The sequence below is a fragment of the Eucyclogobius newberryi genome, unplaced genomic scaffold (assembly GCF_026437365.1).
Source record: "Eucyclogobius newberryi isolate DKJ021-1_F unplaced genomic scaffold, fEucNew1.0.hap1 SCAF_2, whole genome shotgun sequence".
Taxonomy (NCBI): domain Eukaryota; kingdom Metazoa; phylum Chordata; class Actinopteri; order Gobiiformes; family Gobiidae; genus Eucyclogobius; species Eucyclogobius newberryi.
In genome coordinates, this window is record NW_027315834.1 from 11,925,536 (window position 1) to 11,950,036 (window position 24,501).

General features: G+C 40.0%; 1 protein-coding gene across 2 annotated transcripts; it reads left to right on the forward strand.

Annotated features, from left to right (window-relative positions):
* The first annotated feature begins 817 nt into the window (after nt 1–817).
* On the forward strand, nt 818–24,120 carry tmem230a (transmembrane protein 230a). 2 transcript variants are annotated; one of them, XM_072453490.1, is made up of 5 exons: nt 818–951; nt 2,913–3,106; nt 5,482–5,594; nt 7,881–8,003; nt 20,390–24,120. In XM_072453490.1, exons 3-5 carry the CDS (start codon nt 5,490–5,492, stop codon nt 20,528–20,530), a joined length of 369 nt encoding a protein of 122 aa, XP_072309591.1. In that variant the 5' UTR covers nt 818–951; nt 2,913–3,106; nt 5,482–5,489; the 3' UTR covers nt 20,531–24,120. The 2 variants fall into 2 exon arrangements, with proteins under 2 accessions (XP_072309591.1, XP_072309592.1); XM_072453491.1 differs by having other exon boundaries at nt 823–951; nt 2,889–3,106.
* The last annotated feature ends 381 nt before the right edge of the window (nt 24,121–24,501 follow it).

Consider the following 24,501-nt stretch of genomic DNA (forward strand, 5'->3'; position numbering starts at 1 on the left):
TATGATTGTACAAGATTTTATAGCTTTAACATGAACTGCAGATAGACAGAGCATCTTTCCAAAATGTTGTTATAAATGAACGATTAAAGAAATAAATGGGGAAGTTTCTGAATTGAAGCCACAAAATGAAAAATTAGCATCCATCCAACATTCAATCTGTTTTGAATTTGCTTCAGACACGCTTTAGTTCGTACATTTTGTGAAAGATTTTGAATGAGATTTCTTTAACTTTATCATTGACACAGGGGTGAAATAACGCTGAAAACGTGTACCCAAGTAAACGTACAACTACTACCTACTAAAATGTACTCAATTACAAGTACAAGTGCTTCCAAAATGAATCAGAAAAAAGGTTTATTGCAATTGTCAGTGAATAAGAACAAGATTCACAAACTAGGAACTTTCTTCAGTGAAAAGGTGCAACATGAAACAACAATATAGTAGCAAAAAAAAAATAATAAAATAAGGCATGAGTAAAAAAAATAGGTTAACTAAATAAGTTTAAATAATGATAAAAATCTACTTATGCAAAATACCTGCTGAATATACACACACAATTTCCAGTTGAAGTTAACTATTAATAACTAGTTACTTTTTCACACAGTCTTATTTAAACAAAACTGAGTAAATGTAACTGTTAACTTACTGTAAATGCAACTAAAATCATACTCAACAATTACAAGTACAAATACAGGTTAAAAGAAATCTACCAAAAAAAAAAAAAACTACATCATTGCAGTAACGTGAGTATTTGTAGTTACTAGTTACTTCCCCTCTTGCAATTACACCCGGACCTCTTCAGATACAGGATCCGCGCATGCGCACTCCGCACCAAAACAAGGAAGCGTCACGCGTTGTCACAGAAAACACGACGCCGCTGCTCCGTCCTGTCACTGTTTCCATTAGTTGTGACTTACAGTGGTTTTCCTCGGTTCTAGCACGTCTGCACGGGTAAGACACGCACTTTACGACGCGAACATAACGAGTTTTAGCACGTTTCCTCTGGCTAATGCGCAGATCAAGCTTGTTAGGAACACGTGACTCGCCAAATCCCATGTTGTTTACGATCACAGTTGATTTATTTTAGAAGAGTGGGTAAAAACGTGTGCATGAACTTGCTTGACGGGATTCTATTGCAAATCAAAACTGTCAAATCATTCTGTGCAGTAAAGTTAGTCAATGTAAACATTATGCTAATTAGCCCTTGACAGTGATTAGCTTCTTCTTCTTACATGTGCATTAGCGTAAATTAGGCTATAGCTAATAGTCCTAGTTTATTATTATGCCCCTATCGCCTCTAATTTGTTGTCTTATTGTAATTTGCACTTACACTTACAGTGTATTTGTTGTAAAGGAGTTGTTGGAGTATGATAAGCAGCAGGATTAGTATTAGTAGTACTAGTAGTTGGCCTATTCAAACTAAACAAGTACTAGTAATGGTGGCTAGGGCTTTTGCAGTACTTTTAAACAGCATAAATTCATCAAAATGACCCAATTACACACTTATAAACATGCACACTGCTGAAAACGTGAACATGCAATTCCAATGCATTGTGTTACTCTGCATAAATAACTAAAACAAATGAGTAAACGTTTAAGAGTGTTTTTAGGAGTGATCCGTGTACTCTTTGGGATAACTAATGGTATCATGAAGTACTTCGCAATACTCAGCCCTAGTAACAGCAGTAGAAGTTACAAACTAAATGTATTTAAATTCATGAATAAACATATATGGATTGTTAGGTAGTAGCAGTATTTCTAGTAGACTCCAGTCATTAATTTCGACATATTTTCCTTTGTAAACAACAAATTATCCTGTTTTATTATGTCTAAATGCATGGGATTCGTGGATTAGTTTAGCAATTCAGATTTCATTCTTCTCTCGAATATGCATGTTCCTGGATGTGTTTGAAATGTGAACCAATTCATTTGAAAATACAGATATGGATTGTTGGGTAAAACGGATAGATGCAGTATTAGTAGCAGTTGTATAAGTGTTTTTTTCTTCTTCTTTTATCCTAAGCTGCCTCAGTCTCAAACTCGAAGGAAAATGCTCGATGCTTAATACAAACTTCATACTCTGATGTTTTAAGGAAATGCTATTTTTTTGGACAATAAACAGTCAATTCCACAAAAAAGTATAGTAGTGTCTTTAAGAATCTGTCATGAATTTAACAACATATAAACAAATACAGTGAAATAAAAAAACAAGACCAGAGAGAGAACATACATTAAATAAAAAACTGTAGACATCCAGCAAACAATAAAGAAAAAGAAGAGAAAATCATGGAACACAAAACCCAAAGAAATCGTCCCACTTAGTCCAAAGTCTGTTAGAATCTGCTATTTCTAACAATTTTACAATTATAATAGTTCCTTTGCACTTCCAGATTATGCAGATAAAAGCTACTTATCCACAATGTTCTCCTCTGGATTGTTAATCTTATTAATCATGATACTAAAATGATACATTGTGATAAAAATGTTAATCGCAACTATTTTGGCCATGATAAATGTGACACAAATTGTCAGTATCTTCCCATGCCGTGGCAATATATTGATTCCAGTATTGCTATCCAACAATTAGGCTGCAAATGATTTTATAGCCCAGATAAATAAATAATAAATATTATTTTTATGAGAAGTGAAGTTCATTTGTGATTTTAACTTAAACATAAGATGGATTAGTGGGCGACAAATGTCAGACCATCCCTAAGTTTTAGAAAAGGTCCAAATGCGTCCTGTTGATGTACGATACTTGTTTGAACGAGTTTGACACCAGTTTAAGTACTTATTAGTATCCGGGTATCGCTTCTGCTGTATTGTTTTAGGTCATTTCGGGACACCAAGGAAATGAAACCGTCTGCTTTTTCCCTCGTTCTTTGCAGCGACTTAACCTGGATCTTCTGCAGGGCCCTGTGCGAGCGGATGTGACAGCTGCCGGATGAACCAGCGCAGTCTGAGGGAAAGAAAGGGAGAAAGAGAGTCACCGAGCGCCTTTGGTCTGGTTGGCAGTAAACAGAACCTCATCACACTCTCCTGAGCCGCCCGAGACATGACAGAGCGGGGAGCCGGGGAGTTCTGCGGCTGGATGCTGAAGTACTGAGTAAGAAAACGTTCTCGTAAAGCGCCAACCAGTGAAAGGCCGCGAGTGACATTTCCTCTGCTTTTCTTGGAGGGGCAACAACGGCCACATCATTCCTAAAAGTTTATGTTTTACAGTGAAACTTTTCTGCTGGAGCTTATGCTTCCTGCTCATCTCTGTGGAGGTGGCATTGCTTTGCCAGAAGGTGGCGCCACCAGGCCAAGTTTTTTGACACAATAAAAATACTTATAAATTGAATTAAGTAACTCTCCGTAGATGAGTTTACGGCCATGTTGTTGAACACTCCTGGCAAAACAAAAGCATCTCCATGGAGACGGGTTCAAATTCAAAATATAGCTTTTACTGCTAACAATTGTAATGCTAATTTGTTCTTAATTACAAAAACATTGGACAGGATGGTCATTGGTCAGTTATAATTTAACTCCAGTGTTGACAGTTTAAAAGCTAAAATCCATTGTGTTTAAACTTGTGTTTTGTCTCTGATTTGAACGGTCACTGGCTACAGCGGAGAAGGAGCTGAGCATGAGCCATGGCCTGAACATAAACTAAGAAGCAGAAACTCTTGGAGGTGTCTCCATGTGCAGGTTAAGGCTCTGGAGACACAGTTGTAGTTGTAGTTATTTTTTGAAAACAGTAAGAGTGCAGGCTCCTTTTTATATGGTAAATGAAGTTACATTAACCTGCATGCATACACTCTGTGCACTGTCCACAACACACTTAGAGCTTTATAGATCCCACCTGCAGATGGACTCGAACACGTGTGTGTACGTGAACACATCCTCTCCACAACTCCAAAATGCCATAAGAGGGACATGCAAAGTGACTTATGAATGGGATTTACATAAACATGAGCCGATAATCAGTGGGTTTGACCGAGACACATGGGATAGAGACGCAGGGGCAGACGCAGGGGCAGACGCAGGGGCAGACGCAGGGGCAGACGCAGGGGCAGACGCAGGGGCAGACGGAGGGGCAGACGGAGGGGCAGACGGAGGGGCAGACGGAGGGGCAGGCGCAAGGGCAGGCGCAGGGGCACGGGCAGGGGCAGGCGCAGGACTAGACGGAGGTTCAGACGGAGGTTCAGACGGAAGGGCAGACGGAGGGGCAGACGGCAGCTGCCACATCAAATAATTTATGACAAAATACATATCTAATATTTATTACCTCGCCCAAAGGCACTGGGATAGGCTCCAGTCACCCACGACCCCTAACAGGAACAAGCGGTGAATGAATGAATGAACAGGAAGACCCTTAATAGCAAGCTGTATGTTACAAAATAATGAAGGGAATATTGGGTCTGGGTCAGGTTCAGACACTGGGTTACATCTGTTGGATCTGCGTCTTGTCTCTGCGCTTCATTAAACCAAACCTCACTCATGTGCTCGCTCTGAAAGACGAGTTTTCTCTCAGATCTAACCGTTATTTCATTCATCCATTCTCAGATTCAGAGGATCTTCTCTGTCACAGAAAACAGACTGATCTGGTCAGCACGGACTGAGAGAGCACCAAGAATGTGCACGCATGCTTCATATGTGTCGTCTTGTTTAGAACAATGAGTGGAATAAACAGGCCTTCTCCGTGTTTAGGCCAACTTCTGGTTAAATGTAACCAGAAGTTGGCCTAAACCATCTCTCAAAATGAAGGTAATTTAGGCTAAAAGATGTATTTGCTGATGATTTCCTAAATCAAACTCTCTGCTCCATCCCCATGATTGTTGTCTTTGGACTTTGTGCAGAGCTTACAGGAGGGTTTCAGTTTGCGTAGAGATAAGCATAGTCCTGTGCCTAGTGGAAGATTAATAAATACAACGGATGGCGCTGAGGACGACCCACGCACTGCAGAGTGTACAAGCCAGAGATCTGTGAGAGCCAGTGTGGAACAGTCTCTGAAATGTCTTAGCCCTGATGGCACTGCCACCTTGTGACAACACTGTCAAAGGGAAAAAAGCCTCAAGAATGTATTCTTTTGAATCGTGTCAAAAACACCATTATGTTATTAACAACGTCTTAAATGTCTAATCCTACTTTAGTCATGGAAAAGGGATTTGTTTGGCATTTAAATGTCATTGCACCACTGCTGATATTCAAGTACACGGAGTAACATCCCCATCTAATTGAAGACTGCTTCCGAAACAAGCCTGTGTATATTTTAATAATAACATGAAGAGACCAGGTCTGACACGGAATATAAAAAATATGCTAATTTGAAACAACATTAATTCCAGGCGTGGAGTCGGGTCATCATCAATCTGTTCTAATGCTTCATCAACTCTGCAAATGTTCGACTTGACTGGAAAATACAAAATGTCTTTTTAAATCAATATTTACAAAAACACAAATGTAACTTGATGTTTGTTCCTCTCCGTGTCGTTGCAGACTGGACAATGCTAAAGGTCACTCGAGGCACCATGCTAACCGCTGGAGCATCCAACAACAAGGTCAAGTACTCTCGGCTGGCGGCTGATGAGGATGGATACATAGACCTGCAGGTACTTTAACGTCATCGCAGTATCATGCACAACGTCTGGATCCTCACTATAGGTTAAACTGTCAACAACTAACTATGTTGACTGTTTGAATATGGATTTACAGCCTCGCATCCGTCAGTCTGCCTCATGTCAACTGTGGCAGATCTAGTTTAAGAGTCTGTGAAGTGCTTTATGAGAAATTTTGAAAGATATTTAATACTTTTTCAATCCATCCAATCCAACTTTATTTGCATTGCCCATTTTATAAATGAGATAGTTTCCACAATGTTCCACATAATTGCAATGTATCAAACATTTAGCTCTAAAAATGAAGAAAACATTTAATAAAATAAAATAAATCAACCAGAACAGTCTAAACAAATAAAAGTGATAAATTAGATGAATAAATGTAAAAAATAAATAATAACATTATAAAAAAAAATTCAAGGATACAAAATAAAAACAAATAACTAAAAGAAAAACAAAAGAGATGTGGGGCCAGTCAATACAAAGCTTTATTAACAAACCAGACAATCTTAAATCTATTCTAAAATGAACAAAAAGCCAGTGCAATGACGCTAGGATAACTCTTGTGTTGAACAAGAATGAACAATTATGTAAAGGATGTTCCTCGTCATTAAAATCCACACCCCTTCACTGTCTCTGAACTATCTTGACTCATTCGATCTTCCCCGCTCACTCGGCAGCCGCTAATTAGCCGCACCTCACAATGTCTCCCCGCAAATAATTAGAGGGAAATGCCGTAATTAATTTGTTAGCAGCGTGCCAAACCCCCAGCGAGAATATGCACAGCTGCCTGCGCCGGAGTCGTCTGTTTCTCCTCCACGTTGGCGTCGCGTCTGCGGATCGTTGTTTGCTGTGCACGCCGCCGTGGCCAAGAACAAACAAGTTGTGTATTTCTTAGAGTCAACAAATTGAAAGGAAATGGAGCTTAATTTAGTTTCGATAGTGGGTTTGCTCAGCGATGCAGCTTGTGTTTCCGTGCCAGATTTGCACTTTATTCGCTGGAGCGCTCTGCCTTGGTGTTAAGACGTTTAGCGTTGGAGGCAGGAATCCACTGATGAAGGCAAATTAGTCCAAAAATAAACCTATACAGGGCACTATATTCATATTCTTAATTAAATTTATGTGGACTTAATATGCCGGGGTTATTCTAGCTAGATTTTTGTTCTCAGGAGCGTTACAACAATGGCAAACGATGCCCACTGCTGGAAAACTTTTGTTAATCTTTTGGTGCTACAATTCCACCTGAACTTAGTAAAACATTTCTAAATGTTTCCTTCATATCTGTGGACCTGCTCTAAATAGGAAACATTTATGAACTATTAAATAAAAATTCATACATACCACAACTTTTACATTTTTAATATATATTTAGACAAATGTTAACAGGAAGAATCATAGTTCAACCAAAATTGCAATTGTGATTTTTAGGGAATACACTTTTCTCTGCAAACAGCAAAATAGCTTGTTTTTATAAAAACAAAAAACAAAAAAAAACTCCTAACTGTAGTTTACACCTTTAATTTTTTTTTCAAATGTTAAAGGATAAACATTACATGCATTATTTTTATTGGTTATCAGCCTTTAAACATGATCTTTAGATGTTTAGAACTAAAAAAAACTTTTGGATCTCTGCCATTTACCACGGCACAAACATAGTTTTGGTGCCCTCTACTGGCTGCAGATGTAATAACACGTGTTAATAATAACAGTTGTACTGACCGTGATAAGACGGCAGAGGGTCACAGAGGGTCTGGAAATGATTTACGGAGTTAAAAACAGCAGAGAAGATTCTCAAATCTTCGTCACAGATTGAGAAAACGTCAGTTATCGAAGAGAGAGGGAATTTTCTAACCAGGAATCATCAAAGTAGTGGGAATGAAGCTTAATGCTACTTTAGGTGTGTTTTTGAGAGACAATGTTAGATCAGGGTTAAAAATCAAAATCATTTGCATAATATGAGTCTTTTAAAGGCACATTTTATGCTAAATTGACTTTTTTAAGCTTGTTCCCAAATCAAAAAACACCTGGAATTGTATTTGGCTTCATTCACGCGTGTTTCAGTAATCCTGTTTACGAGGTCCTTTCCTCTCGGAGCCTCACAAAAACACAGCAAACAACAAACAAACAACTCCTGATGCACGTTAAAAGGCCAATAACAATACTTATCAGACCAATTTCCATTTGATTATTTTACACAAAACTTGCAACCCTTTGTCTAATCCTGCTGTCTAATGTCTATAAATGTGAATGAGTCATGACACGTTTCCTTTCCCGTTTCAGTTCAAGCGGAGCCCGCCCAAAGTCCCTTATAAGGCGATTGCACTGGCCATCTTCCTCTTCCTGATTGGCTCCCTGCTCATCGTCTTCGGGGCTCTTCTCCTTTCCGGCATCATAAACGTCGAGGTGATGCTACTACAACCGTTTCCTCCATCACTACATCCAAAAGTACAGTTTAGGAAGTCGCATAAATGCACATAGCCATGTTCTTTGTAATCGCCGGTTTCCAAAGCGCCGGGGGGAGACGTGTTACTTTGTAGAACTCTTCCTCCTAAAACCCCATCGGCAACAAACAGCTTGTGCCGCCTGCTAGTTCAGCCTCTAATCCTTCTTGTGAAGATGAATTCGTGTTTACATTGTTGAGGTGGAGAAAAGAAAAGCGGCTTTGAAAGAGTTGTTTTTACTGTTGCCAGTCTTAATGAGGAGATTTAATATTTAGTGTTTACAACAATGTTTTCCCATTCGAAGTTGCTTTGAGGAGTTAGTGCAGTTTCTTGTTTTAAGTTGTACATTTCTAAACGCGAAAAATGAAAATATGAACTTTAGAGCAGGCTGCCTGGAGCTTGATATTCTGTATATACTGTCCACTTTAACAAAACCTCGTGTTAAAGGGCGTATGATCATGATTTTTCCAATTTTGGAGTTATTTGGTGTATTTGTACCTGTTGTGAATATAAATGATAGTTTTACACCAATTGAGCAGCTGTGTGTGGAGAAAAGTTGAAAAAAACTAGAAAATCCTTACAGGAAGTGACATCACAGCAGGGACACTCATTCCATCCAAGGTGTATGCAAAAGAAAAAAACAATAAAAGAAAGGTGCGCTCATATGTGATGTCATCAATTAAAAACAGAAAGTACAATTATAAACCTAAAAAAATTGCTATTCTTGGATACGTTTAAATAAATAAATAAATTTAGCAACATTTATATATTATATTTATCTTAACAGCATTTTAGTTCAATGATTTATCCAACCTGATTTATCCTGTACAGATATGTTGTAGAAGCAGATCTTTGGGTCAAAATGAAACTGCTGAGTGCTGTCTCCATCTAATTATAGCGTTTTTTAATTTCTGCAAAGCAGGAAGTGCACCGTTAGCATGCTAGTTGTTGTTAGCTTTACTAAGCCTGCACGCGCTCATAAACACATTGTGATGAATAATTAGGAATATGTGGAAAAAGTTAGCGATATTTTTGTACTGGTGCACAGTGTTTAAAATGAACTAGTTTCACAATTTTGACGGTAAAAGTATCGGGTACAGTGCCTTTACTCAGTTCAGTGAGTGATTGATGCGGAATTAGATCGATTTGTTTATGGTATAATCCTATTTTAGACCTGGTTTAGCCCTAGTTTAGCTCTGTTATTTGGACCTGTTTCAGATCTAACAGGTACTCCAAATATTTCCTTAGATGTTGTAATACGTAGGGTTTAGGGTTGTCAGAAGTATCGTTACTGAAAAATCAGACAAACGGGACAAAACTGGACCTTTCCTGAATAGTTTTAGAATGATCTGGATCTGCATCCCAACTACTAAAATGACCAAATGTTAATCGTAAAGAACATAGTATTATTTAGTGTTGAAAATGATTAACAAACGTCTAACAAAGAGTGTTTTTTTCCTTTACACTAAATACAATCTGGTCAAAGTGAGAGTTGGACATTTTCCTTACATGACTAACTCAAAGCTGCAGCATAATTATAACCTTTGGGGATCGTAAAAATCGCCCGTTCCGTGGTAACGTCTGCAAAAGTGACAGTACGCCGCGATTGTTTTTGCCTCTTTCAGTTTTCTCTTTTCATCAACTCTTTTTCACCAATCTCCCAAAGCCTCCCCAAAGTGCGGCGAGCAGTAATTAGCATCTCCCGCCGCACTCAACGCTCCGTCTAAATAGCTCTAATTTAGCCGTTGTCTTGACATTTCGTTGCACCGCTGCCATTTTGCCTCGTCTCTCTCACACCATAATGGCAGCGCGCGGTTACAGTTAACGACATTGATATTTTATGGCCGTGCCGCTGCGTGGTGAGCCTCCCGCTGGGTTTTTCCCCTCCAATTTTTGCCGGCCTGATGCAAGACTCCTGGAGCTGGCGTATGTCATATTAATAACGCGCTGGAAGATGTTTAGAGGAAAGCGCTCGTCTGTGTCTACTCCCTCTGTAATGTTAACCTTGTGCTGCCTGGAAATATAAATACGTCCAATTAGCCCACACAGTGCCACGATTTCTACGAGCTGGAGCTGGTAACGCCGCAGGGAGCTTTCTGGGTTTTGTGTGGGAGATGGAAGAGATTCAGGGGTTTAAAGGACACCTATTATGCAAACCAAACTTGATTTTTGTCTCTTTTAACCCTGTTCTAACATTGTTCCCTCATCAAAAACACACCTGGATTTATCATTCACGCAAGTTTACTGAATCCGGTTTGAAAGTCCTCTCCATCGAGCGTCAAAAACTGTCTCTGAATTTCCCCGATGTGTGGCGTTTTCTCGATCTGTGACGCGGCTGGGCTTAAATCGTCATCTGACTTTTTGTCTGAGGCATTTCTGCCGTCAAATCACGTTCATTACAAGTGCGTGGAAGTCAGGAAGTCGGCAGGCTACTTTGGGAATGTTTATCGAAAACTTGTGCAATTCCCTCTGCAGCCAGTAGATGGAGACAAAGCTCAGTTACTGTGGCGTCCCAAGGCTGTGACCGTGATATTGTTTTTTGTAAAGATCATTTTCCTTTTTAGTTCTAAAACATGAAATTGCAAAGAAAAGGTACTCGAGAGCATGTTAAAGGGGTAATAACGGTATAAATAGTGCTGAAAATGTTTCCTTTAAAGCTAAATTTAGAAAGCCTCATTATCATAAATCATAATCATCATCAAGTTGTGGGGCAGAACGATTCAGGAAAAATATAAGATGCATTACAGTTTTTCTGACAAGCAGTGGGATTAGATTTGGGAATTGGTTTTAATAAAAGAAGAATCTGACATTGGCGCGTAGAGACTTTCTGATAATATCTTTGAAAGTGCCGAGGTTTTGTAGAGCCAGTGAAACGTGTTGCGATCAGATATTGTATTTATTCATTTTTGTACAGAGTCATGGGCCTGTCAAACAAACTACAATATATCTCAAGATTTGGGATGATATGAAATGTTCACATTATGATGGGACATTTTAACATTTTAACTTAAGAATTGGATTTTTATCACAAAGACGGCTACATAATTAGAAAACTGTAAAAACAAAATCAAGTATACACTTAATTTCTAGATTTTCTCTATCTAGAAGCTTTGAGTCGCTATATTTTAACTTTTAATTTGGTTAAAAATGTATTCAAAAAGGTAAATAATCCAACTCAACTGGCAACCAAACTGTGTGTAACCAAAAAATCGAACAAATGTTTAGATGTTTAGGTACAATAATGTGTAACAATATGCAAAAACTAAAAAGTCAGTGGATTTGTGTGGAAAAAACCACAACTCGTTCCTGCAGAACTACTGTGAATGCTCTACACATAATCACCACTAGATGTCACCAACGCTCTCTTTACTCCAGCTTTGTTAGTTGAGCGTGACTGAAGTCTGCAGCACTCGTTTATAGTTTAATAAGAATTTTATGAAATTAGAACTTCTCACAAAAGTGTATAATTACAAGCCATGAAACTGATTGATTTAGTAGAGCTGTCAACAAAATGTCAGTCAAATATATAAAATGTGAGTGATCAAAACTGTATATCTATTAGATTTCTACATTAGATGCTTGTGGATCGTTGGACGATGATGCAGAGGCCAAACGGTGTCCCACAGTGCCATCGTCTGGACACACGTGTGACGCGCATGTTAAGTCCTGTAACTTTGAGACGGAAAGTGGAAAAAAGAAATGAGAACGCTGAACGAGAAGTCTGAAACACTGGGAAAATATAGAACATGTTGGAATGAAACGTAAAGAATTTATTTGATTTTTACACCATTTGTAGTCCTTTTAATTTGTTTCTTGTTTTCTAAAGCGTCTTTGAGTGTCCAAAAGAGTGAGATATAAAAGTTTGATGTATTATTAAGATGATGATGATTATTAGCCATCTTGGTTCAGGTCGTTAATGTAAACAAATGTACGTAGACTCCAAAGGAAATCTGCATAAACTGCTTAAATATCAGAACAGTGCAAATCTTTACTGTCGACAACAAATGACAACAGAAATATAGCTTGTGTCTTTTGTGTGATTTTGAGCTTTCAGTGCAGTCGTGTAAAAGCTGTTCAAAAAAAGACGTTAGTTGGCAAAAACGACACCTTTCCGGAAACATTTGTGAACCAATTTTGCGTTTATAAAAAAGCAAAGTGCACTCGTCACTTCCCATAGAAACAGTATGTCCCCGACCAGCCACAATTTAATACTATTCTTGATCACAGTCCTTCATCTGACAGAAATGTACCTATTTTCTAAAGAAAACACTGAAAAAGGCATTTTAATTAGACTAATTACTCTTAATTTGTTTTCATTTAAGTGACATTTTTGTGTTTAAAAAATATAATTGTGCAGCGCTACACAAAAGCACGTCTGGACGTTTTCAAAGTAACGCGTGAACACCTCATCATTAATGGTAAAAGTGGGGCAGAAACGGGTATGAGAGAAAAAACTATATATATAAATAATAATATTGTTGCAATTGAAAACAGTTAAGATAAAGATGTACTTACTGTAGTTTTTGTACTTCAAGCCACAATTTTTTCCCACGCTTTGAGCCCTGCGGCCCGTATAACGGTGCGTCAAATGTATAGATTTTTACTGGCTAATGGCCACCGGGGGGCACTCTGGCAGGAAGTGCAAGTGTTTGACACGGTGGTCACTATATTTTTATCTTAAAAACGCTGTGTGTTTTGTTACATTATCAGACTCATATTCATGGAAAAATGTTTTCTAACTAGAGGTGATACACGGCGGTCTGCAGTTTAGAACTTGCCGCATTGAAATGAGACTTTCTTGGCCCAACCTGAGCCACGGGTCAAAAGCCAACATGTGGATCACTACCATGGACAATATTTCTGTGTAAATATCTCTTGTCACAACGGGGTGCCCACATTGCGGCTTATTGACAGGTGCGGCCCGTATATGTACAATTTATTTTTTCAGGAGTGCTCCACATCCCGAAAATTACGGTAATCATCGCAGAAGGAAAACATATATTCTTCTCTGTATTTTTCCATCCATCCATCCATCCATCTTCTGCCGCTTTATCCGGGGCCGGGTCGCGGGGGCAGCAGTCTGAGCAGGGACTCCCAGACTTCCCTCTCCCCAGACACTTCCTCTAACTCCTCCGGGGGATCCCGAGGCATTCCCAGGCCAGCCGAGAGACATAGTCTCTCCAGCGTGTCCTGGGTCTTCCCCGGGGCCTCTTCCCGGTGGGACATGCCTGAAACACCTCCCGAGGGAGGCGCCCAGGAGACATCCGGAACATATGCCCGAGCCACCTCAGCTGGCTCCTCTCGACGTGGAGGAGCAGTGGCTCTACTCTGAGCTCCCCCCGTGTGACTGAGCTCCTCACCTTATCTCTAAGGGAGCGCCCAGCCACACGGCGGAGGAAACTCATTTCGACCACTTGTATCCGCGATCTTGTTCTTTCGGTCATTACCCAAAGCTCATGACCATAGGTGAGGGTAGGAACGTAGACCGACCGGTAAATCGAGAGCTTTGCCTTTCGACTCAGCTCCTTCTTTACCACAACGGTCCGATGCAGCGACTGCATCACTGCAGCCGGATGGATGAGCCAGCCTCTGAGTCCCCGGTCTCTACTTCCTCTTCGGAAGACGTGCCTGAGGGATTAAGGAGATCCTCAAAGTATTCCTTCCACCGTCCGACGACATCCCCAGTCGAGGTCAGCAGTATTTTTCCATTCCTTCAAAACCACTGGAATATTAGTTTTTTTTATATGTTAGAAGTGGCAAATATATTGAAATATTGATTATTTTCTATCAAATGGCCTCAGAAAAAGATGATCAAAAACAAACTGAATAGAAATGTCTAAATGGTATATAAAGTGATATTTCTGCAAATTAATTTTATGGTCCATTCATGACTTTTGGGCCACATCAAAGACATTTACTGACACATTTAAGCACATTCCTGATGCTTTGTTAAAATATCGTTTGAATATTGCTATTGAGAGTTCTAAATATAAACCAGAACTTTGTGTTGCGCCCAAATAATGATGATTTTGAAAAGAAGAGAAAACAGGATTATTAAGTGTTATTCCACTCTTCCATTGTGCCAGGGCATGTATTTAAAGTAGAGGCAGTCTACAGTCTTTGAAAGTTTGTTCTGCGTCAGCATTCATGGACTTATTTCCTCTCCGTTTCTCCTTGTACTTTTATGTCAGGTGTATCTTTTCCTTGACTGTCGGTGGCTCTCCCTTTGTGCTTTTTGCCTCATATTGCTTCTGTAAATCTGACTTGTGTATTGTTCGTCTTTCATGCGCGCGAGCCTGGGGAGATCGACTGCTGCTCCACACACTGCACTTTACACTGGAAACTGACGCTGAAAATGTCCCCCAAAACATCCTCCGTGATAGAAGTTGGTCTCAACCCAAACTTCACCTGTAGCTGACCGGCAGAGGCTAAAGTCCATGCAACATTTGTCTCTTATGAAAGGGAAAATGGAACGCAAAGGGGGAAAAGGTGCTACGCTTAACTATGACAAAGACGTTAGTTACTCTTTTTTTGTTTAAATGTTGTTTTTTTTCTCTCAATTCAAACGCTTTCTAAACTAAAGCTGTTTTATCATTTCATTTAATCCACCCAATCTAACTTTTAGAATCAAATGAACCGCTGGGGAAACCAGGTGCCACAGGGGGACAGCAGCAGCTCTAATGTACGCAGTTGTCGTGTCATTGGGCAAGACACTGGCCTCACTTTGTCTCGTATGAATTTGGTGTGAGTGATTGGCCGTGGGCAAAGATGCTCTTCCGCATGGCAGTAGTGGGAAGTTTTACCACCGCTGTGTAAAGACTTAATGGAAAATGCATCGTAAAGTACTTTGGGATGTTAACCATTGTCCATTACTCTCAGCTTTAGACCTTAAGTACTGGACAGCCTCCAGCACAAAGTGATCACTCGGATCAATGTGTGTTTACAAAACTACTTCTCCAGGTAGACTTTAAAGCAGCTCTGCTTGTGTACTCTGCATGGCCCAGCACCAAAGTACTTCTGTGACATGTTAGTGACATATGAACCATCTCTGAGGACCTCCTGCTGGTGCCAGAGTCAGGACTAAACATGGACCGGCCTCCTGCTGGTGCCAGAGTCAGGACTAAACATGGACCGGCCTCCTGCTGATGCCAGAGTCAGGACTAAACATGGACCGGCCTCCTGCTGGTGCCAGAGTCAGGACTAAACATGGACCGGCCTCCTGCTGATGCCAGAGTCAGGACTAAACATGGACCGGCCTCCTGCTGGTGCCAGAGTCAGGACTAAACATGGACCGGCCTCCTGCTGATGCCAGAGTCAGGACTAAACATGGACCGGCCTCCTGCTGGTGCCAGAGTCAGGACTAAACATGGACCGGCCTCCTGCTGGTGCCAGAGTCAGGACTAAACATGGACCGGCCTCCTGCTGATGCCAGAGTCAGGACTAAACATGGACCGGCCTCCTGCTGGTGCCAGAGTCAGGCCTAAACATGGACCGGCCTCCTGCTGGTGCTAGAGTCAGGCCTAAACATGGACCGGCCTCCTGCTGGTGCCAGAGTCAGGGCTAAACATGGACCGGCCTCCTGCTGGTGCCAGAGTCAGGGCTAAACATGGACCGGCCTCCTGCTGGTGCCAGAGTCAGGGCTAAACATGGACCGGCCTCCTGCTGGTGCCAGAGTCAGGGCTAAACATGGACCGGCCTCCTGCTGGTGCCAGAGTCAGGACTAAACATGGACCGGCCTCCTGCTGGTGCCAGAGTCAGGACTAAACATGGACCGGCCTCCTGCTGGTGCCAGAGTCAGGACTAAACATGGACCGGCCTCCTGCTGGTGCCAGAGTCAGGACTAAACATGGACCGGCCTCCTGCTGGTCCCAGAGTCAGGGCTAAACATGGACCGGCCTCCTGCTGGTGCCAGAGTCAGGACTAAACATGGACCGGCCTCCTGCTGGTGCCAGAGTCAGGACTAAACATGGACCGGCCTCCTGCTGGTGCCAGAGTCAGGGCTAAACATGGACCGGCCTCCTGCTGGTGCCAGAGTCAGGACTAAACATGGACCGGCCTCCTGCTGGTGCCAGAGTCAGGGCTAAACATGGACCGGCCTCCTGCTGGTGCCAGAGTCAGGGCTAAACATGGACCGGCCTCCTGCTGGTGCCAGAGTCAGGACTAAACATGGACCGGCCTCCTGCTGGTGCCAGAGTCAGGGCTAAACATGGACCGGCCTCCTGCTGGTGCCAGAGTCAGGACTAAACATGGACCGGCCTCCTGCTGGTGCCAGAGTCAGGACTAAACATGGACCAGCCTCCTGCTGGTGCCAGAGTCAGGACTAAACATGGACCGGCCTCCTGCTGGTGCCAGAGTCAGGACTAAACATGGACCGGCCTCCTGCTGGTGCCAGAGTCAGGACTAAACATGGACCGGCCTCCTGCTGGTGCCAGAGTCAGGACTAAACATGGACCGGCCTCCTGCTGGTGCCAGAGTCAGGACTAAACATGGACCAGCCTCCTGTTGGTGCCAGAGTCAGGACTAAACATGGGCCGGCCTCCTGCTGGTGCCAGAGTCAGGACTAAACATGGACCGGCCTGATGTCAATGCATTTTTTCTGTTCTGTTACGTAAGAATGACTGTGTACAAACTGTGCTCTACAAATAAACCTTTCCTTTCCTTTTGAGATACAAAAAAAGTACAATTTATCAAACCGGTCTTAAAGTTTGCAGAGTTATTAAAAATGGATATCCTAATTGGACATTACCAGTCTGAGGGAGCAGATTGTCTCCTCTTTTCTAAATTGGGCAGTTGTCAGTGGACACCTGTGCTCTGAGCGTAGCGTCTGGTCAGAACGGGTAAATGAACGACCCAGCGCTGCCTGGAGCAGTGACCGCGGACGTGCTCCTGTCTGAGGGATGAATGAACACTTCATTGTCCTCGCTCTGCCCCGCCTTGTGCCCCGAGGCTTCTGGTACAAGACTGACTTTAAAGAATAGAGTACAACATGAATGACAACAGGTGTGAAATATTGCAATTGAGGGTTTGACTGAAGTGAATACCTCTGTTTTTTTGGCGTGTTATTTGTGTTGGAACAAGTCTTTAAACGTTTTAGTTAAGGTTTAATTATCAGACAAATGAAGAAGAATAAATGCCTGTAAAATGAATCACAAAATTGCATAAATCTCACCGTTTCCATGTACATTTGGTACACATGCATTCATATTTAAGAAAAATAAACCACTTTATAAATAACAATTGGCAATGTCACAATATCAAACTTTAGTGTTATGATTATTGTGAGAAAAACGTCACCTTTTAAAGATTATTCACGATTGAGACTGACGTTTTTCTATTCCCCAAGTTTGTGAAATTGAACTTTCTGAAAGACAAAATAAAGTAAAATTTGACAAAAACAGCCACATAAAAAAGCAATTTACATTAAGGTAAATTTATTGGGATGTAGATATACATATACATATACTTTTATAGGGCTTAATTTTGCTTCTATAACGGTCACGATTATTAATATTTATCATATTGTGACCTGAATAATCATGATTATCAATTACAATTACAATTACAATATTATATAATATCATGACCCTTTTTTTTTAATCATCATCATTTGTCGTTCACAGCAAAGCAGTTCTTAACCTCTGAGCAAGAAGTATTGTTCATGAATAATTATGTTTTATCATTATTTTTTATACTGCACTTTGTCGATTCTTCATGCTTGAACCTGCCGACTGCTTTAAAAGTGCTTTAAATGTATACATAATATACCTTAGCTAAAATACAACTCCTTGACCTCCACACACATAAAAACTGACACTTCTTTTTGTTTTAGGTGTTTTAATTCAAAATGCGTCTGTCCTCTGAGATTAAAACCCGCTTACTTTTCCGTATCATCATTTATAGCTCTAAGTAGAAAAGAGTCTAAATGGAAACGATTACTAACGAATCTTTTCTGTTCACGATGTTCGGGACTTTTTCAATCCGTTGGCTGTGAAACATCTAAAAAGGAAAATTCACAAATGATTTCTTTCAGTCACTAGACCTCAAAGAAGAAACGCATTTTAGCTGCCCACCATCTGTATTAAATATTGGCTGATGTAATGTTGTGTCGAGTTGTTTGCCATCCCAGTTTCCAATTTTTGGCGCGTTCATGTGCGCAAAGCAACCTCCAAGGAGAAAAAACGAGGCAAGATCGTTCACGTAAAGATATTTTGTGAGTTGTGCCAACAATGAGGGGCATTAAAGTGTCGCCTCTATTGTAAACGCTGCGGCCCGACCCACCTCCGATTACAAATGGTAAAGTTAAAGCCCATAAATACCTCTAACGACTCTGGCTCTTCCCCGTTCGCGGTGCCGGTGCCGAGCGGTGACACTTGCACAGTCAGTCTGAGGCGTGTCGCTGCCGGCGGGATTTCCCCACCACTCCTCGCTTTGAACGCTCACCGGTGTGATGCGCAAGCTGTCAACGCGCAGAAAAATGAGCATCGGGAGCAGCGGCGGTTCTGGAGCGAAGAGCAGCGGGTTTTTCTTTATATACACTTTTGTGAATGGGGGAGTTTCTGAGTTATTTCACAAGGTTTTGGTTCGAGCGAGAGAGGAATTATAACCAAAATCTACTGTTCTGTTGGGCAAGAAATCACCAGGCAAGATTTTGATTTCACTACAATCTGCAAGTCCTGTGTGCTTTCCCCCAAATGAGCAGCATATTGTGTGTATATAATGTACTATTCCAAAGATATCCATTTATTGTGTCCGTGGCAGGAGTTTTGAGTACATATTTGAGTGGGATGATGATGTCAAAAATACTCTAGTTTTTACAATTTTGGATTATCACTAGGGTTGTGCCCGAATTTTGAAAAGTCGATATATCGTGAGACTAGATTTGGTGATACAGTATTTATATCGTGGGCTGCTGTATCGATATATCGCCATGAGTGCTTTTTGGTTAAAATTTCCTGAATTCATTGTGTGACCGCACTACAATTTTGTTGCGTGTTCAAAGAAAGGAAACTTGTTTACGCAAAATATATGACATATGTGTTTCATGTTGAGTTTGTGCAAGTCGAGGTTTAATAAAGAAACATTTTGTTAAAATGTATTGGGTTCTTAAAAATGTTTTGATATATATCGTAGAATATCATGCGCAATATATCGATTATCACATGTATCGCAAAATTCTCATATTATCGTATCGTGGGCTGTGTATCGCATTGAATCGTGAGGGACCCTGTGACTCCCAGCCCCAATCATAGTGATAAATCTATATAGCAGCCTGTGATATTAAAACTGTAAATACCGTATTTTCCGGACTATAAGTCGCACCAGCCAAAAAATGGATTATAGAGAAGAAAGAAAAATCGCACTGGAGTATGAAATGTGGTTGCATGTGTGAAAATAACAAATAATATCACATACAAGTCGCTCCGGAGTATAAGTATAAATATAAGTATAAGTCGCACCCCGGCCAAAACTATGAAAAAAGGTGCGAAAATACGGTATACCATGACAACATTATGTTGGCAGTCTGACCATTTTTGAACAACATTTACAGGCAATGGTGGTTCTTTTAAAAAACATACCTTTTGCGTAAGTATAACATTTTATTCACACCTGTCCATCTTGATTGCTCAAGTTGTCTCTTGAGAACAGAGTGAAATGTCTTTTCTCTGCATTATCAAAATCAAGAAAGTGCTCCTTCTGTTTTTAAAGTCTGTCACCAGATGGTATGTTAGCTTCAAGTCGCTACACATACAGTCGCTGCGTTTACATAGACACAGCGTTTATGTACGGAATCCAGTGACACTTGCCACTGTACACATAGGAAATCGGAGCATCCTCGGTATTATTTTGAGTTGTAACCATGGTAACTACAGCCGTGTTATGGCAAGGACAGCACAGAAAGAAAATACAATCAATGAAGAACATGAGCAGCGTCAGTAAATGGCATTTTCAATAGTGGAAAAACATAGTCCAACATGAAATACTTTTTTTTATTTTAGGTTTTCTGCACTTATATCTCCTTTTTATATTAGTTCAAGCTGGAGTGGAGTGATCAAAATGTCACCAAAATCAAATTCTGCTCAGAAAAGGGAGTTTTTTCACATTGACATTGCTACACTCACCATAAAGCGAGTATTGCCTGGTGTCAGATCGAATCAAAAATCACTGCAGATCAGTCTGAGAGCAACACAGATGGCAGTAGTTGTGTTACAAAGTGGAGTTTTGAGTCGTTTTTGGGTAAATATGCTGCTTTGTTACTCAAGTGTGTTACCTGCAGCTGCCAGCAGAGGGCGATGTCAATGGGTGCTGCTGAGGCCGTTCTATAAAATCCACCTGTTTTTCTGTCCACAGCATCCCGACAGAACCATCCCCGTCATCATCATCGGCGTCCTCGTCTTCCTCCCTGGCTTCTACCATTTGAGAATCGCCTACTACGCCTCCAAAGGTTACCGCGGTTACTCCTTCGAGGACATCCCGGACTTTGGAGATTAGCCGTCACGCCAGACTGCATTCGAGGACGGAGCGCAGCGTCTGGCCAGTGTTCGGACACCACATTTACTGTTTTTGAAAAAGGTGGAGGTCGGTGCTGCCGTTAAACTGTTCAATATATCAGTCCAGAAGTGAAATATTATAGTGTACCTTCCCTATCATCTGCAATCTTCTCTTCTTTACTCTGTTTATCAGACGCTTTAGTTAGTCATTCACAGAGCGATTCGGAAACTCACTGCCTTCTCAGATAAAGTAAAACGCAGATAAAAATGTGTTCCTGTTATAAATAGCCATAAAATCCTTCTGACACTTATGTATTTATCGAATAATATTAATCACACAAGTTTCAACCACATCAAAACAGACTGGATTATTCTTCAGTCACACCGTGTCCAGTTTAAGACCTGTCGCCGCCCGCTGTTTTTGTCCAACTTTCACAATGCTTTGTGTCCATTACTGACCCTAGTGACCGGCTCTGGACACTACTTTTTGAGGTTCATTGTGGGAAATTTTAATTGCACTACTTTTTCACCAGCCGGACATTTGGACAGCACTAAAAATGGCCTGAGCTGTGTGGACGTTCGGACGCAGATAGGCCTGTCACCATAACACATTGTGAGGTGTGATATGTTGTAAACTATTCTATGCCACTGACACAAGAACAAAAACGCAGGAAAACCCTTTCCTGAATGAATATATCATAAAAAAAACACAAGCTTCAATATTAAGTTACAAAATGTAATCTTTAACTAGTTGGTCAGTTAAATTAAAGGTCACATATTATGCAAAGTTGAGTTTTATGAGCTTTTAACCATGTTCTAACATTGTTCCTTCATCAAAAACACACTTGGAATAGCATTTAGCTTCATTCACGCTAGTTTGATTAATCCGAGTTCGAAAATCCTTTCCCTTCAAGCGTTAAAAATACTCTGAATCGCCCCGATAACTGATATTTTCTCAATTTGTGGCGTGTCTAATGACTTGATAATCTTCTTTGCTGTTTTTCAGTCCATAAATCAGTCGTGGGACTTGTTCTGTGCATTTCTGTTGTCAAAATCACGACCATTGCAACTGCGTGGCTTAAACCAGGAAGTCGGCAAGCAGCTGCATTTGCAGTGTTGATTAGTGTAATTCCCTTTGCGGCCAGTAGAGCCAAAGCTCAGTTTGTCTGGCGCCTCCCAAAGCTGTGTCAAAGACTTTTTTGTTCTAAAACATGAAATGCCAAAGTAAACATACTCCATAGCATGTTTAAAAACTAATAACAACAGAAATAATGCATCATATTTGTCCTTTAACGAGTCATAAATATTTTCATTGAAATCTTTATTTTCATTATTCAATGAAAATATCTGAAATGTATATAATATATTTAAAAAAAATAAACAACTAAAGGCAAGGCAGAAAATATTGTTCCATCTTTCATTCATTGACAGCTTTGCCGAGGGATGTCACGATATCAACGATTATTATATTACGATTATTGTGAGAAAAACATCACACTTACGATTATTAACGCGCATGACCAAAAAACAGTGACATCTTTAATTTATTTTAATGAATACAGATTTTTTTTTAAAGTACTTTACATTTAGGTCTATTTTTGGATTAAATACTCAATTTTGCTATTTAAATTGTTATATTTTTTTGTTTTTTATGCTTTAACTGTGACTTTGTTGCATAATTTGAACTGCAACGGTGTGTTTTATGTGCAGGAATCCAGACTGTTACTTTCTATAGATACAATTATGATGTAAAATGAGAAATACCAAAAACAAACGCTTCCAACGTTTATTTTAAAAAAGACTGAACAACGCATAACATAAGACTTGAGTGCGCATTCATCCACCCGCACAGTTTACGCTTTGCTACCTCCCGCTCCGCCTGCAGTCCAGCCAGTTTAAATGTCTCCACAAAAGACTAATTACGAATATGCATGTACCTCTATAAGCAATAATTATATACTCTGCTGCTGCTGCTGCTGCTGCTGCTGCTGTTGTGTGCGATTTAGTGACTAGAACATTACTTACTGCTGTCAGAAGTGGCCTTTTACATACATTTGCAGCAATAATTTAGCAATAATATGAGGTATTAGCGCTGCAAATAAAAGTGTGTCTTGTCATCTCTATAAAGGTCAGACGTGTTATTGTTGTACACTGAAAATACTGCTGTTTTGTTACGTTGTTCACATATAACTCTGTTTTCGTTTGGGCGTTCGTGAAATTCTGAAAAGTTTTAAACTGAGTTGACCATAATGCTGGAATAATTTAGCTTTAACAGTCAAAATGCTGATGTTTTTTTAACCTGTTCATCGTTAATATTGTTACGTCGTTACTCGCCAAACCATGTGAAACAGAATCACTCGAAAAACACTGGGGAAAACGTTTAATATATTTTGTAATTAAATTCCCCGAAAACGTATCTTAAAGTCAATTACTAGTGTGTCGTCAATGCAACCTCTTCAATTCAGAATTATGAGAAAGGACATAGTGATAAAAAAAAATTGAATGGGGAGAAAAAGTGCTCAAAATGTTGCATATAATGACGTTTTTAAGCTATTTTAACCAGACTTTTTAATCAAATTTACTGTATATATAATTATTTTTAAAAATATTAACAAATAAACATACTGGTAATAGAACTTAACAAAAAAACACAAAAAACCCATACATAGAAATTAACTAAAAATGAACAGAAACAAAGTCACGGAATGTTTATATTAGTAACATCTAGGGCTGCAACTAACAATTATTTTATTAGTCGACTAGTCAAACGGCTATTTCTATTGTACATTGTGATTTTTAAGCTTATTTTTAACCAAATGTAAGGTGAAATTTGGTGACTGAAGTCTTCTAGATAGAGAATACTTACAAATTAAAGGAAATATTGATTAAAATCCTAAATCGTTTATTGCCTTTTGCCATTTTAATTTAATAACGCCGCTGTCTTTGTCATAAAAGACCTTTTATTACATGTTTTAGAGTCTGTACAGTCCAGATAACGACTACAATTATTATTTATTACCGTCTGCTCTTCACAATTAGTTGATTAATCCTTGTGACCTCCCGTTCTAAATCGCAAAAACAATTACCAGGCAGTTTTTCTTTACTACTGTAATTTGTTGCCAGGCGGCGCTGCAGCTCAGTGGAAGCTTGTTGCGTAGCGTCCCGTTGCTTCTCTCTCCCTCTGAGACACTTAATGAACGGGAAATGTCAGGACACTACAGCACCGCTTTCCCACCGCCGCGTACAGCTCTTCAAAATACTCACTTCTTATGCGCCGAATTAATTAGCCCGGGCGATAACGACACGCCAAAACATTTTACATTATTATCCTCCCACATAAGTCTCTGTTTTCCCTGTCTTTTGTGTAGCAGCTCTGGCTGTCGGTAGAAAGTCGTTTTGATTGGAAAATTGGAGACATTTCTTAGTAACACATGTTCTCGACACAGAATGGCGGTCCTACTTTATTTGTCATGTTTTTCTTCTCTGGTTTTGTAAGCAGCAAATATGTTGTAGCAGTATATTTGCTGTAGAGTAAGAGTTGCTGTAGGTCTATATACTTTTAGGACACATTAAAGATCTTTACAGAATGTGCTGATTTTGTCTTATTTTACATTACATATATTGCATTGTATAAAGCAATTTGCTACATTATGTTTCTGTCAAAAAGTCATGCAAAACTCTTAATATATTGGGACAGTAACTACGGAATAATACAAATAGTTAATATAAGCCTTTATATGTTCTAAATTATAAAATAAACCTCAAAATGTGTCTCTGTTGGACATTTTTCGCATTTTTTACTTTGAGCCGTTATTATTGGTTGTTGGAAAATGAGCATAACGTTCATTATCATTTGGCTAAAATTGATATTAATTTATTGGGACAGTTAACTACAGAATAATTAAAACAAATATCCTGTTATCTACTATATAATAAAATTGTACAGTTTTTTGTGCTTTTTTAAGTTGTTGG